Source organism: Ostrea edulis, chromosome 6, assembly GCF_947568905.1.
Source record: "Ostrea edulis chromosome 6, xbOstEdul1.1, whole genome shotgun sequence".
Taxonomy (NCBI): domain Eukaryota; kingdom Metazoa; phylum Mollusca; class Bivalvia; order Ostreida; family Ostreidae; genus Ostrea; species Ostrea edulis.
In genome coordinates this window covers 33,715,642-33,732,068 of record NC_079169.1, presented here as the reverse complement: position 1 = coordinate 33,732,068, position 16,427 = coordinate 33,715,642, and the positions used below count along the sequence as shown (strand labels likewise).

At 35.0% G+C, this 16,427-nt stretch overlaps 1 protein-coding gene across 1 annotated transcript in view; it reads left to right on the top strand.

The window, feature by feature from the left end:
- The window catches only part of LOC125646433 (uncharacterized), an 85,345-nt gene extending 77,252 nt beyond the window's left edge, over nt 1-8,093 (top strand). The window contains exons 19-22 of the mRNA XM_048872705.2: nt 79-330; nt 2,207-2,473; nt 2,883-3,149; nt 6,489-8,093. Coding sequence (XP_048728662.2) covers nt 79-330; nt 2,207-2,473; nt 2,883-3,149; nt 6,489-6,925 — 1,223 coding nt within the window. The 3' untranslated portion in view covers nt 6,926-8,093. The remainder of the gene's footprint in view (nt 1-78; nt 331-2,206; nt 2,474-2,882; nt 3,150-6,488) is intronic.
- Nucleotides 8,094-16,427: the final 8,334 nt, after the last annotated feature.

Below are 16,427 nucleotides of genomic sequence, written 5' to 3'. Positions count from 1 at the left end.
ATTTTTTTTTAAATTGAGTACTGTTCATTATTTTCACCTTCTCACTAACAATAACTTTTTTTTTCTATTTGGATATAGAAAAGACGACGATTTCAATAGACGAAGCACAAGGATATACATTCAAGTGTGGTATATCGAAGCCAATGATAACCTGGATAGACTGGAAGATCAATGGAAAAAGTATCAAAAAAGTAGACAAGAAGGAAATCAAATGCCACGTGATCAACAATAGAGAACTTGTAATAAAGAAGAAATCAATATCCAAAGTCAGTAGGATATCTTATACTGCTGCCACAGAAAGGTTTGATGTCACAGAGACATTCGAAATAGGTCAGTTTACATTCATGCGCATATTTAAATTCACTTTAACATTTCCATGACTGAAAATGGTTGGAAATATATCATATTAAATTTGTTGTATACATTATATGGCGGGGATAAAGTTTCTGCTGAAGCTTGAATTTAACCTTGTTCTGCAACTATATATTAGAAAACCGCCAACAAAATCATTGTGCAGTGCACTTAATTTTGTGGAAGGTATCATCCACCAAAGATACTGAAACAATTACACAGCCAAATGTAATGTCCTTATAGTACTCTCTTTTAGAGCATCGCGCTCTAAATCACACGGTCTCTCACCTCTAGTCGGCGCGGGTTCGAATCCCGCTCGCGCCGGTAAGTGAAAAGGTTTCCCAGTTTACTTTCGGAAGGTCGGTGGTCTCTTCCCAGGTACCTTGGTTCTCTCTTTCACCAATGAAAAACTGGGCGCCACCAGATAACTGGTATCTTGTTGAGTGTGGCGAAAACAACAAAACAAACAAACATATCCACAAGTATTCTGAAGTTGATATCATAATGATGCTGGGGTCCTCATTGACAATAGCTATGTAGTCTTCTGAGATCAGGTCATCCAACAATCTGTTGATATCCCATAGACACGAATTGTGCTCCTTTATTAGACGACCAGTTTGTATATTTGTGAGACAGTATTTATATGCTATGGCGTTTAAATACATCGATGGCGTTTTAATATATTAACAATATTCACTTATTTGGTGTGTTGATTCTTTACATTGCAGTTGACTCGAATTAAAGGACGCCAAAGCGGTTTCCACATCTATTGCATACTTAAATGTTTTACTGAGCTTTGATAGCAAACAAAGAATAAATGGGATAAATTCAACATTTTCATCGACATCTTCCCATTTTTGTAAAACAAAGTACCATTATTATTTGAGCATTTTTTAGAAGATAAGACTGATTTACAGATAGCTATTACAAAAAAATCTTTTATTCTTGGTTTTATTGAAAATAATAGTCTGATACAAAACACTATTGTCTTATGGCTTAAATACTATGTGTACACAGCAAGATGCACTGAGAAGTCCTTGAGTGTGCGTGCTGCAATTTCACAAATGAATTTTTTTTATGAAACTCAAAAATTTATTTCGTATAAAAATGGTAAAAAGGAAAAGTTTGATGCCCAATGGAATCGATGGAACCTTCTGTTTTCTTAACTTCTCTCTCTTCCTCTTCTTCTTTCTTTCTCAAACCACACATACCTTCAGCTCATATGCTTTGTTTTTTTTCCTTCTTCTCTGGATATAATATTATTGTATATCTGATATACCGGTATGTGTACAAAAATAAAAAAAAAAAAAAAAAAAAAAAGTACCATTATCATTTGCATATTGTTGTTATGTCTCTGAACTGATTTGATACTCGAGAAATGTCCTATACATGACTTAGGCAGACTACTGACAATATTAGTTGATAATATAGGAGTTTCAATAATCTCATTAAGAAATAATATTTTACAAATTCCATGGCTCCTATAATGTTCTTATTTGCATATACACATAACAGGTCATAACTTTGTGGCTGCAGATCCGAATTTCAAGGAACTCGATGCCAACTTGTATCAAACAATAATTTTTTTTTTTTTTTTTTAGATATTCATAGGATTTGGGGGATTGATCACTATTCACTATCTTCACTTTAACATTAAAAACAATGCAATGTACCATTTTGTGTTCCTTTTAATGATAACTTCTCTTTATCGTTTTGGTAAAATTGAAAATATGATTAACTTGCACTTCCGACGCGCAGAATGATCATTCGTACCCTTTCGTAGAACCCCAGTATATGTCACGTTCAGATTCACAATATGTTTACATTCAGATACACCCATTTTGTCTACTTCCAGATTCCAAAGAGGTTGTAATTGTCAACAAGGATTACAAATGCACTATAAAGAGCAAGAGACGATTGTTTCCGGATTCAGAAGTCATGTGGAAAAAAATGGACGGGACAACTGAAAATGACTTTTTTGGAAACCCTAATGTCGAGATGATTCGAGATGATAAAAATATTCCATCTGTTCTTGTTATCCAACACCCCGACGACGGGAAAAGTGCTTTCAGATGTATCATAAAACATTTCACAAAATGGGATAGTATCACGCTAGACATTGGTAAGTTCACATACAGGCATCATTCATTCAGTATGTCATCTGCAATTAACATCGCATGACATGTATTGACTGTAAAATTAATTTACATGTAATTCTAAAAATGCCCACTCTTTCATCTGCATCAATATTGAATTATATTCAAAACTCAATGAACCTTCATACTAAGTCGCCATTCGGCCACCCTTTTCACAGAATCTGATATACATTTCAGATATTTTTTTTACCCACATACCAGTATTATAAATTACCAATTCAATAGTATTCAGAAAAGAATAAAAGTAAGATATACACATATATAATTTTTATTTTACATCCTAAAGTACACTGTATTAGACATTTTAACTGAATGTTGTAGTTATTGTTTTGATAACAACAGATTGAGGTTTGAATTATTTGAACTTCGTTGTAGTTAAACCATCAATTAGACTGGAGAGTCCGGAAATAATTGATCCAAATGCAAAAAAGGTGAAAATCAAACTAATCTGCAAGACATCTATAAATTTGGAATCTCTGGATTGGAAGAAAGACGATATGAAAATAACACATAATTATAAGTACAAAATTAAAAAAAATAACACCTTGGTAATCAAAGACGCAGAAAAGGGGGACGCCGGAACTTACACATGCAGAGTAAAAACCAAACAGAAAACGGTGCTGGAGGCATCTACATCAATAGGTAGGATTTATTTTGTGTAACAAATGTCAAAGATCCAGGAGAAAAAATATCTAAAGCATATCGTATTCTGACAATAGGAATTATGACAATTTCAAGAAAATATTACCCGGTTTACAATTTTCTTCATTTTTAAAAGAGTTTTTAAAATTCCTCGTGAATAAATACGGAATATCGGAACTACTATTTCATCTCCGATTCCATCACAGCTTTAATATTTTCGTGTAACCATTCTCTATCCAGAGTCCCGTGCACTATTCCAAATATAGCTCAATTTACAGAAAACTTGTAAAAGTTTCTAATATCCAACATTTATGTTTTGGACTAAATATTTAGTCATATCATGAAATGCTTTCAGTGCAATCAAATTCATGTTTCTTGTAAATTGTTTAAAATCGCTGTTTTCTGATCCTAAATTTGGAACTACTTCGTATTATGCGTATGAATGTAAGACATTCACGTGGTGAGATTTAATGTAAACATGGAATCAAAAGTAAGAAAGGCTGTACAAAATACGATAAAACTTGTAAAGTAAAAGACAAACAGATAAGTGGTAAAAATGTACTTGAAAAAAGTGCAGTTGGCTATGAAAAGAACCTGGTGTATCACCTGTTACCAGAACTTTTAAAGGGAAAGGAAACGAGAATGAATGTTTTATCATGTGATTATTTTGTCACGTGATTCCAAGCATTAACAGGGATGTAAGTTAAGCTTGTGTAATGCGCTCTCTGGTGAGAGAATGATGACCAACGAGATCTTTTTTTTCCACATTAAATTGACAACTGTTCAGTAAATAAGCACGCTATCTGTATAAGATATGATGAGTTCAGACACTAAGCGTCGATTGTGAAAGTGGGACAAATGTTGATAAAAACTTTCATATCTGTAAGGTGAAGATAACGAACAGTGATCAATCTCATAACTCCTATAAACAATACAAAATAGATAGTTGGGCAAACACGGACCCCTGGACACATCAGAGGTGGGATCAGGTGCCTAGGAGGAGTAAGCATCCCCTGTTGACCGGTCACACCAGCCGTGAGCCCCATATCCTGATCAGGTAAACGGAGTTATCCGCAGTCAAAATCAGTGTGCCAAGAACGGCTTAACAATCGGTGTGAAACACGTCAGACAGCATTTGACCCAATGCGAGGTTGTATTGACGAACTAGATCGTTATAACGACCATAGAATTTGCGAAATGCTGACTTCAATCGAGACTGTTGAAATCCCTGTACCATCAACTTGTTTGTCATTAGCTTACCTCGATTTAAAAACTGACTATACCCAGAACAAGCTCTTGCATATCGAATCAGTTGAGATATATAAACACCATATGCAGGTGATAATGGAATATTGCTACATAACTATGGGAATTTGACGATGGAGAATCTGAAATCATCCCGTTTGTCATACAGTTGAGTTGTCAGTTTGCCGTTAATGTCTACTTTCAATAAAATATCTAAGTATGAAGCAGAAGTGGACAACTTTGTGGTGTCCTTTATTTCGAGCTCACAGGGATATATCAAATCGACATATGAATGAAAGCTATCATTGTTAATAGACAAAACGTCATCGATATATCTAAAAGTCGAATTGAAGGTCACAGTGAGAGATTTTTTCTTCTCACGTAGAAGTTTTTGAATAAATTCTACTTCATATGAATATAAAAACAGGTCAGCTAACAAAGGAGCACAATTCGTGTCCATGGGAATTCTAACAGACTGTTGGAAGACCTGATCACCAAAGACCACGAAGATATTGTCAATGAGGAACTCTAGCATATTTTTTATTTCAACTTTAGAGTACTTCAGAGTATCTGTCTGAAAAATCTTAATTTGCAAGAATATACATATATATGTAGTTCTGCCTAAACCCCAAAATCGTGGAGGTGAGTATCCTTCAGTATAATCATCCTTGCATTTACTTACTTACTTAATACTCTTCGTGCTAGAAAGCACATAAGGCTCCGGCCCCAAGTCCATCCACACTCCTTGTATTTACATGACCATTTATCACAACTATCAAAAGTAATCAGCGAACAAATTTATGTTTGCATGTAAAAATAACGAGCTTTGTATGTAATAATAAAGGTAAAAGTACTTCACATGAGAAGCAAAGAGAAGGAGTGGGATGTCTCTAGCTCGAGACACACCCTCCCCACACTCACGATGTTGCTAAGTACCGTGAGATTGATATACAAAATGTGATTATTTACTATATCATCGCTTACCATTGGCTGTTAGGCAATGGATCGTGTAAATCTAACATTGGGTAAACATCCACATACGTTAGAGGAAATATGGTGTGCTGTGAATTATTTGAGTCGTCTTCCGCAACCAAACATCAGCAATTTGATCTAATAACTCATGTTTTTGGCTCTAGGATATTCGCTTGCAGCATAAAATGATTTTGAATAATTTCATAACTTTTAAAGTGATAACTAACAACGATGCTGATGGAATAAAAATTCGTGTGATTTTATAATTAAAAAAATTTGTTTCGGAGTTAATCTACACTAAGCCCTCGGAACGTCTTTCTCTGGAATGCTTCTTCTCCGTTCTAATTTTAGCGCTATTTATAGAATGGAAATTTCCTCAAAATCATTGTAAACAAAATGCACCTTTAATTTGGTGTCAAATCCATATAATTCTGCTTAGTAGCTCTACCTGATCTGAACGCACAGTCATTTTGAACGTAGTGTTGATGTTTTCATTGTTATATACATGTATTCCCACGCAACATTCAAAGAATTATTATTATTTTTATCATTATTGTACATTATATAGCCGCTTGATCTAATCAATATAGTTACCCTATTAAAGTGTTTTACATGTAAACCAAACTAAAGCAAAGAAAATTAAATACAACAAGTAAAAAAAATCTACAATTTTTCATCAATATGAAGTTTTCCGTCCAATTTTCCCTATGATACCGCCATCAAGAAATGAAATGTAAAATTCATTTCTAACTCAGGCAGACATATTTGTATGAGAAATAAATCGTCCTTAGCCATCACTAATATTTGTATATGCAAGAGTTGTCCAAGTGAAGCATGATTTTCGTAACTTCTTCCGAAGAGTTCCATTTTTTAGTTTTGGATTTCAATAGAAATTTGAAGATAACGCTTTAAGCACATGTTTAGACACACATACGCTTTAAAATAAAACTTGGACAACCTATTTCACTAATTCATATAACGGATGTGTTTGATTATCCACTAGCCTTCATTTCAAAAGCAAATTTAGAAATTCCTGGCTACTGAATTAGAACAATCTCATAAGCCTTGTATTGAATTCATTTCACTGTGAACAACTATGTGTAATGTATTACGTCTTTTAAGGATATCGCTTGGAGGAAAACGAAGAAAAGTTTTGGGAATGGCTGATTGAAGATCATCTTTCTCCAGAGGTTGATACTTTCAACAAACGGAAAGAGGTGGATGGCATCATGAGATCCTTAAGAAACACGGTGTATTTCCTCTTTTTCATCGTTAACGCTCTTTTCGTCACGTCAATTTTCATGATGACACAGGTCAATGAATTCAAAGGAAATATACAGATTTCTATTCCATGTCCCAATAAAGATGGAACCTTCGAAGTAGAGCCGATTTCCATGATTTTTATATTCACGTTTGGATTGACATTGTTGTTTCAATTTGCCGGTATGATTATTCACCGGTTTTATACATTTCTTCATGTTGGCTACGATACTAAAGTTTTTAATTGTGATGGTGTAGAGCGGCTATTTGTCTGCTATGACAAGGATGACATGGTCTAATATTTACAGCTAATTTAACCAATGAACAAGTTCAAGAAAGACAAAACAGCTGTGTAAATGAAGTGCAAGAATCACGGAAAAATAAACCCATATGTAGAAATCTTCTTCTAGCATTAGTCTTAAAACAAACTTCTAAGACCATGTACATGTACTTACCATTTACATCCAATATGTCCATACTGTGTACTGGAAACATACCTGCATTTGCATAATAAAGAAATTGCGCATAATTTCCCAATATAAACTTTTTCATCTCCTCTATGTCTGAATCTGTCATTACAGATAGAATATGGACTTTAAAACCAACAAGACATATGTGTGATACGCCTTGAATCGGGACTGGTAAAGTACAAACTCAACTGTGACCCGGCATCAATCAAGTGTGGCCCTGGACTAGTAAGGTCAAATACCAGCCTTTATCAGGTCCAAACCTTTGACCTTTTAGTTCACTAAATATGAAGTCTCCATCTCACGTATCTCAAATCCTATGACCAAACGCCCCACAAGCTGGTCATCGCTCGGCATTTCCCGTCAGGTTATTCTCCACTTGACTGAAAAAGCCAAGCGATGCAATTGCAAAACCCGTCACATGCGGCGCCCATTTCCAAATACATGTATGTGCAAATTTTACACATGGAAGATTAAAGGTGATGGACATTTTACTCCTATTGTGTAACAGAGATGGGGTAATCGTAATCAGTAATCGTAATTGATTACAATCGATTACATTTTTTAAGTAATCGTAATCGTAATTGATTACATTTGTTTTTAAAGCAAAGTAATCGTAATCAATTACTTTGGCAAAGTAATCGTAATTTATGATTACAATAATGATTACAATGATTACTTTATATTTATATTAAAATAATTATTTAATAGATAACAGTTAGAGCTTATGTATGTTATGTGTGCCATCATAAGATTTATCCATATCTATATGATATTATACTTACAGTATTTGCATGTATTCAATAGCAACTAAGGTCTAAATCTGTTTAAATTAAACTTAATAATCTGAACTAGTATACCCTGTATCATTTACTGTACATCTCATTGATCTATTGTTACTTGTTTACCAGTTATCATGTTACCAATACTTATGAAAGACTGTACATAAATATATAAAGTGTATTATACAATGTATCTTATTAATAAAACCAGTAAATATTTGTTGTTTTTCTTGTTCAAAAGCATGTAATCATGATTACTTTTCACAGTAATCGTAATTGTAATCAATTACTTTCAAAATATGTGTAATCGTAATCGTAATCATAGATTTTCAAAGTAATCGTAATCGTAATCAATTACATTTACAATGTAATCGCCCCATCTCTGTTGTGTAATTGTAACTGTTTTAATGCGGTCATATGCACTACCAAACTGCCTGTAAATCAGTATGAAGGTTACTAGGTATTTCCTGGCATTGTGGATGCATTTCATAGACAAAAGAGATGAGGGATATTTCCTCATGATGTAGTCATAAGGTCATATAGGTGTTGTCATCCATTATTCAAATACCATTAAAAATGCAAGTACTATGAAGTTGATATTGAAAAGATGTTTGATTTCCTCATTGACAATGTCTTTGTAGTCTTTGGTAATCATGTCTTCCAAAAGTCTATTGGAATTCCGATGCATGGGCTTGAATTGTACTCTCTTATTAACTGACTTCTTTTTATATTCTTACGAGATTAAATTCATGCAGAAGCTTCTACATGAGAAAAAAAAAGCATCTAAAAAAACAACAACAACTTGAAATCGCAAAGCTTTTCTCAAATCAACAACATCAAAACATATGATTTTTCAACAATTTACACGACCATTCGTCACGATAAATTACAGACTAGACTTTTTGATATTATAGACAGTTTCTTTAACAAAAATGGAAAACGAAAATATTCACATCTAGTGATTAGTCATCCAAAAAATTACTTTGTTAAACACCACTCTGATTTCACACACAAGTACTCTGAAGTTAAAATTAAAAGAAAATGTTCCTCGTTGACAATGTATTCGTGGTCTTTGGTGATCAGATCTTCCAACAGTCCGTTGGAATTCCCATGGGCATGAAACGTAATCCTTTGTTAGCTGATCTGTGTCTATATTCATATGATGCAAAATGTATTCAAAAACTTCTACGTGACAAAAAAATTTGTCTTGCTGTGGCCTAAAATGCGACATTTAGATATATCGATGACGTTGTATCTCTTAACAATGCTAATTTTCATTCATATGTCGATTTCATAAATCCGTGAACTCGAGATAAAAGACACCACAGAGTCGTACACTTCTGCTTCATACTTAGATATTTCATTGAAAATATATAGGCGTTATGAGATAGATCACAGTTCGTTATCTTCACCTTTCATGATCTCGGCCTCTCTATCGTCAACTTCCAATAGTTATGTATTAATATTCCTTTATCACCTTCATATGGTCAGGTTTTAAATCGAGGCAGGCTACTGACAAATAAGTTGATGCTCTAGGGTTTCAACAGGCTCGTTTAAAGTTAGCATTTTGCAAACTTTATGGTCGTTAAAAGGATCTGATTTACCATTATAACCTTAAATCGGGTAAAATGCTTTCTGATATTTTTATATCAATTGAGGCAGTTGGTTGTTTGCATACTGAATTTGACCACGGATTTCTCCGTTTACCTGATGAAAATATAGGGCTCACGGTTAGTGTGACCAGTCAACAGGGGATGCTTACTCTTCCTAGGCACATGATCCCACCTCTGGTATGCCCAAGGGTTCATATTTCCCTACTCTTAATGTTGTATTCTCTATAGAAATTATGAGATTGATCACTGTTTGTTTTATTAACCTTTTCACGCAAGACAAAGCAGAAAGGCACTGATATAGGATGCAGATTAAAGTTTCATTGACGATTTGAATAATTTGCATTTGTACGTCTCGTGTGATCTGATGATCCGCGCCTGTCAACGAAACGTGATCCAACTCTGCGGATCAAGTTACTGTAGTAATGATAAATTTATTATATACCCCCTTCTGCATTTTAAATCCACATTTATAAGATAATAAATGTAATCCAAATTGTCAAAAACACAGACATACTATGAAATTATGTTTTGTGTACGCAGTTTTGTTTTGTGACGAGGTCAATATATTTCCACAAATAACGTTGCGTTGATGCATTGTGACGTCATTGTGACGGCATCAGTTTCAGAGGATACTGATACGGAATCAGAATATCACAGTGTGGTGATCCGGAAAACCGGATCACACGCTGTGAAATCCACAGTATCAAAGAACGATACCTTGATGGGTATATAATAAGCCCATGACCAGTATAAACCAATCACAAACAATTCGAAGATTTAACCATTTATCTAAAATTATTTACAGAAAATATATCAATGAAAGAATACTAACATACAGTAGGCCTAATAAAAGTTCACAAAACAGTGTCTGATGTTTGTTTACCGCCGTGCTGAATTCATACACTAGAATAAGCTGTCACAAATCGGCCGTTAATTGAGTCCCCAGTAATATAAATATTGAATGGTAATGGTAGAGTGCTTATCATAACTTATAGCTGATTTGTACTATACCAAACTTCGAGAGAATTCCACTTCTTGAGAGTACACATTGACAGTATACTAGCATTACATCATTATATTGAACTCTGACAAACATCGTTCTAAAAATATAATGTCTAGATCTTGTTTAGTTCACAGGTATCAATCAAGTGCAAATGCAAGTTGTTCTTGTTGAAACACAAGAACAACCAAGTTTCTTACACTTACATGCACCAATATACTCAAATGTATAAATATACATCTGGTTACAAACTTTTGTAGATGTAAAAGTTGCATACCGTGTTTACTAACGTCCAAAACGATGGGACTTTATTTTAAACTGTATTTAAAAAAACCAAGAACATAATAGATCGGAAAACAAGTGCATATGCAATTATATGAATTCCTCTCTCAATGGGACTTCGAAGACTACAGTTGTAGATGGACTGACAAAGATTCCGTAGACATTAAACTCTGATGACTTTATTGGTACTATCTATGTCTTCTCTATCCCTATTCCGAGTCAATATGACAGTGCTAAGAATAACTTTTGACTTCGCTCGAACTAGTCCACATGGAAATAATGTAAATTTCAATGCACAAAAACATAAATGGAGTCATGGGCATCGTTCAGATAAAAGTCCAAATATACATGTACTAGGGCTGTTTGATATATAATGTGTATTGTACGATATCTCAAAAGCATTCAACTCAAATAGTGAAATGGACATTACATCCCTTCAAAGTATTCTCCGCGGTTTGAAATACATCATTTAAATTTCTGAATCCATTGGACTAGATCTGGAGAGTATGGTGGGTGTGGCAAGACGGTAACCTTCTCCGACTTCCAAAATTGCCTCACAAGCTCAGATGTATGTGATGGAGCATTAACATTAAGTAGACGAACATGCCTAAATCCTGCCACAGAGCGTGGTTTATGATAATATTTCTTGAGATTTTTCAGTATAACATCTCGGTAATACCGATCTGTAACACTTTTGTCATTCGGCACCGGAATTTGTACGGCTAAACCATTACGTGAGAAGAATATGCAATAACGAACTTTCCTTGTGCTTATGGTTTTTTTTTTTTACTACTACAGGCCTTATACCGTGTTTAGTTAGCCATATTTTGTTTCCATTCTTTCTTACGGGTTCGAAATAGTGAACACGTTTCGTTATCAGTAACAATGTTTGCAAATTCTCTTTGATTGAATTTGGGAAGCATTTTGACCAATTGCTTAGCGGTTTGTACTCGTAGCCGTTTTTGGTCATCTGTCAATATATGCGGTATCCATCTGGCAGAAATCTTTCGTACTTTCAAAATACTCTATCAAAATGAAATGCACCCGCGATAGCGATATGCCAACAGCTTTAGCAATATCACAAATCGTGTATCTGCCATCACTTACAATTTTCCTGACTTTTGAGACATTTGCCTTCCCTGTTACAGTCACAGGTCGGCCAGATTTTGCTGCATCTTTGACGGACTCTGTGCCAGTCAGAAATGTCTTTTTTCCACATACGAACTGTCTCATAAGATACCTTATCAGACCCATAAACTTCCCCCATTTCAGTAAAAATCTGCATTACCGAATGGCCGAATTTTGTGCGAACTTTTATAAAAGATCTAATTTCTTAAATATTCTCAACCCGTTTCCCAACCATTTTTACAACAGTGGTCAACGACTGGCTCTATTGAAATGACTACAAATTTAAAACTATGTGGAGCTGAAGGTTCTTGTTTATACCGTTGGAAAGGTATTGAATAGAGCTATGCAAGAGTATCATCATCCACGAAATCGCACAAAGCGTTATTGCGCTATGGTACAATACCCATTACATATCGAACAGCCCTCGTATACGATATCTCATTTGATTCTCTTTTACCTTACGTTATATCCCCCAAAATCACACCGTCAGTTCCTGAAATTTAAATTTACTAACAAGGATTAAATACTATCAACATAAGCAACATTCTTATTCATGAGAGGTGAAGACAACGAACAGTGGTCAATCTCATAACTCCTATAAGCATTACAAAATAGAGAGTTGGGCAAACACGGATCCCTGGATATACCAGAGGTGGAACCAGGTGCCTAGGAGGAGTAAGGTTTTTATTCCATCATATTTCAAGTTCAAGTCCACACCCAACATCTCTGTTATGAATTCTGTCGACGAAGTAAATATGAAAAGAAAGAATTTTACACCTTGTCAGAATGTATACGAAGTGTAAGAGGAATATTAAGATCCCGTATTAGACACATGAAAAGAAAATTTCTTACCATCTAAAATTTTGTGTTTAGTAAACCAGAAGTGATCAAAGAATCAGATAGGTTACATGAAGAATATACTTTTGGTTCCAGCTGACAAAGCTTGTAACAACATTGTCCTTGTTTATAAGGTTCGTTATTACAACTGTATTTTAATCGAACTTGACATTAATTCCACATTTCGTAATCCTACTTACTCCAAATTTGCTTTGAAAAGATGAAATTCTTCAAAACCATGCTTCCGTTTTAGATACATTTAATATCCCAGTCAATGGTTCGAATGAATTAGCGTACCTATACTGGATTGCAAACTTTACAAATACTCCCACATAAATACATTGCTGCATCCAGTTAATGTTCTACCAAGCTCTTAAGTTTGTTCCTCACGAAAATATCAACATCTGTGAAGGAGAGACTTCATACGTGCCACAACATATGCGAGGAAGTGTAAATCAAATAAGAATTCTAAAAAGTTCTAGAAAGCCTTGTAAATTTGAAATCACAAACTTTTCCTAAATCAAAAACAGCAAAACGCATACCTTTTCAACACTTTACACGACCATTCTGCACGATGAATTAAAGAATAAACGTTTTGACATCATAGACATTTGCTTCTTCAACAAAAAATGGAAAAAAGGAAGTAATAAAATCTAGTAATTAATCATTCTAATAATTACTTTGTTAAACACCACTCTGATTCTACGTACAAGTATTCTGAGGTTGATATTGAAAGGATGCTGGTGTTCCTCATTGACAATATATTTGTAGTCCTTGGTGATCAGGTCGTCCAACAGTCCGTTGGAATTCCCTTGGGCACGAATTGTGTTTCTTTGTTATTTAACCTGGGTTTTTTTTTTCATTCTTATGAGGAAGAATTTATTCAAAAGCATCTGCATGCGAAGAAAAAATCTCTTGTTATGGCCTTCATCTCCAATTTAGATATGTCAACGACGTTTTATCTATTAACAATACTCATTTTCATTTATGTCGATTCAATATATCCAAGAGAACTCGAAATAAAGTACACCGCAAAGTCTTTCACGTCTGCTTCGTACTTAGATATTCTATTGAATATAGATGTTAACGGCAAATTAAGAATTCAACATGATGACAAACGGGATGACTTCAGCTTATTCATCGTCAACTTCCAATATCAATTGAAATCATTATTACGAGAGCGAGTCAATAAGTAACCAGCCTAACTTATTTCCAGTTGAGATCCACCTCTTATTTTTCGATGCAATTGCCCTCTAGTGTGATGCACTTAGAACAACGGTGTTCAAGTCCCATCAACCAAGAACTGAAAAAGTCAGGGTCCTTTCCATTGACCCACTCCTCAACTGTCCTCACGACTTCGTCAGACTGGAAATGACATCCATGGATATCCCTTTTCAAGTTTGGGAATACGAAGAAGTCACTAGTCAGATAGGAAGGATGCAGTATTAATTCATACCCGTTTCGCTCTACAGCATCCATTGTAACTTTGCAAGTGTGGACTTTAGCGTTGTCATGTTGCAGCAAAACGCCTTTACATAGTTTATCTCGGCGTTTTTCACGGATGGCGGTTCTCAGCTGGTCTATCAAGTTTGCATAGTACACTCCAGTTATTGTACTTCTCTTAGGTAAAAAGCCCAACATAATACGCCTTTTGCATCTCAAAATACTGTGGCTATCACCTTGCCAGCAGATGGTTGCGTCTTGAACTTCTTTGGCCTCGAAGACCTAGACCCTACCCACTGACGACTCTGAGCTTTATCCTCTGGCTCATAATGATGAACCAAAGTCTCATCTACAGTCACCAGACGCAAAAGAAAATCATCTTTCTACGGTACCTAAACGATCATGCAAGATTGTTGAAACGCTACCATGTTTAATGCCTAATACCTACGCTATTTCTTCCACCTTAATTCGCCCATCAGAGTATACCAAATTCCGAACTTTCTTGCACATTTCTTCGTCGGTGGCATCAAATGGGCGTCCAGACCTGGCTTCATCTTCTAAAGATGTTCTACCGCGTTTGAATTCCCCTACCGGGTACCCAGAATTTAACTGGAGCATAATATGGTTCAGAAGACCCATAAACATTGGCTAACTCGCCGTGTATTTCCTTGCTTGTTTTACCTTTTAAGTACCGAATTATAGCCCGGTACTTAACTATAGATGAAAAGCATGCCTATGCATCACCAGCCATGTTTGACATTCAACATCTTATTAAAAATTGGCTCGATACCCGTGCAATTTTGTGCCCAGGTATAAACCATGTATTGAAACAAGGCATGGAAATCATGACCGTCTCGGTCAATCGGAAATGGGATAGGCTGGTTACTTATTGACTCGCCCTCGCTCCTGCATATGGTATTAATGTCTTTCAACTGATTCAATATGCGAGAACATGTTCTTTGTATAATACATTTTCAAATCACGGTAGGCTCCTGACAAATTAATTGATCTTACAAGAGTGTCAACAGTCTCGTTTAAATTCAGCAAACAAATTCTATAGACGTTGTAATGATTTGATTTACAAATTCAATTTGTCATTAGGTCCAATGCAATGTTGTCTTTAGTGTTTCATGTTAGGCCTCTTTTTAACAAGAAACCAGTGAGTCACAACGCTCACCTGGGTCCTATTGTTCTTTAGAATAAGATTTTAGCTCACCTGAGCTAATAGCTCAAGTGACGTTTTCTGATCACGTATTTCCCAGGGTCCATCTGTCTGACTGTTTATGTAAACTTTATACATTTTCGACTTCTTCAAAACCACTAGGTTAATTTCAACCAAGCTTGCCATAAAACATTCTTGGGTAAATGGGATTCAAAATTGATAAAATCAAGGTTCAACACCCTTTCCAATGGGGACATAATTAAAAAAAATATTAAAAATATGGTGACATCATTAAAAAATCTTCTTCTCAATGACCACAAGACTAGGAACGACAAAACGTATGTGAACGATTACTACATATTGTAAATGATTTAAGATTAAGAAGTTTTCAACTCATAGTCCCCGGAAGTATCACGAAAATACAATGGGAGGTCAAAGTTTTACATGAGGATATATAGGAAAAAATCTTTTAAAATTTTCTTCTCCAGAACAGCAACTCAAAATTCTTGATTAGTCCCAGTAATATGTAAGCATCCTCAGAAAGTGCAGATTCAAATTTATTAAATTTGTAGCTCCAAGGGGTAGTGTAGGGCCACAATAGGGATTAAAATTAAACATGTGACTGCATATAGTAAAAAAGTCTTTTACAAATTTGTGCTAAGCCTTGAATAGTCATGCTTATAAACAATCGTCTTCGGGTATTGTAGATCCAAAACAATAGAAATCAATGGCCCAGGGAGTAGGAGGGAGTCAAAATAGGGAATTAAAATTTTACATAGGAAAACTCTTCTCATGAACAGCATGGTCATTATTCTCAAATTAATACACTTTGTACATGCATTCTTAGGTAGTGCAGAATCAAGTTTGTTCACTTCATGACCATGGAGGTAAGATGGGGCCACAACAGGGGAACATATCTATGGGAATTTATAGGGGAATATCTTTAGACTGACAGGGTCATAAAAAGTCATATCAATATGCAACCATTTTCAGGTAGTGCAGATTGCAATTCATTTCAATCATAGCCCCGTGGAATAGGGTATGGCCACAATAAGTCATATCTATACATGGCAAGACCAGAAGAATC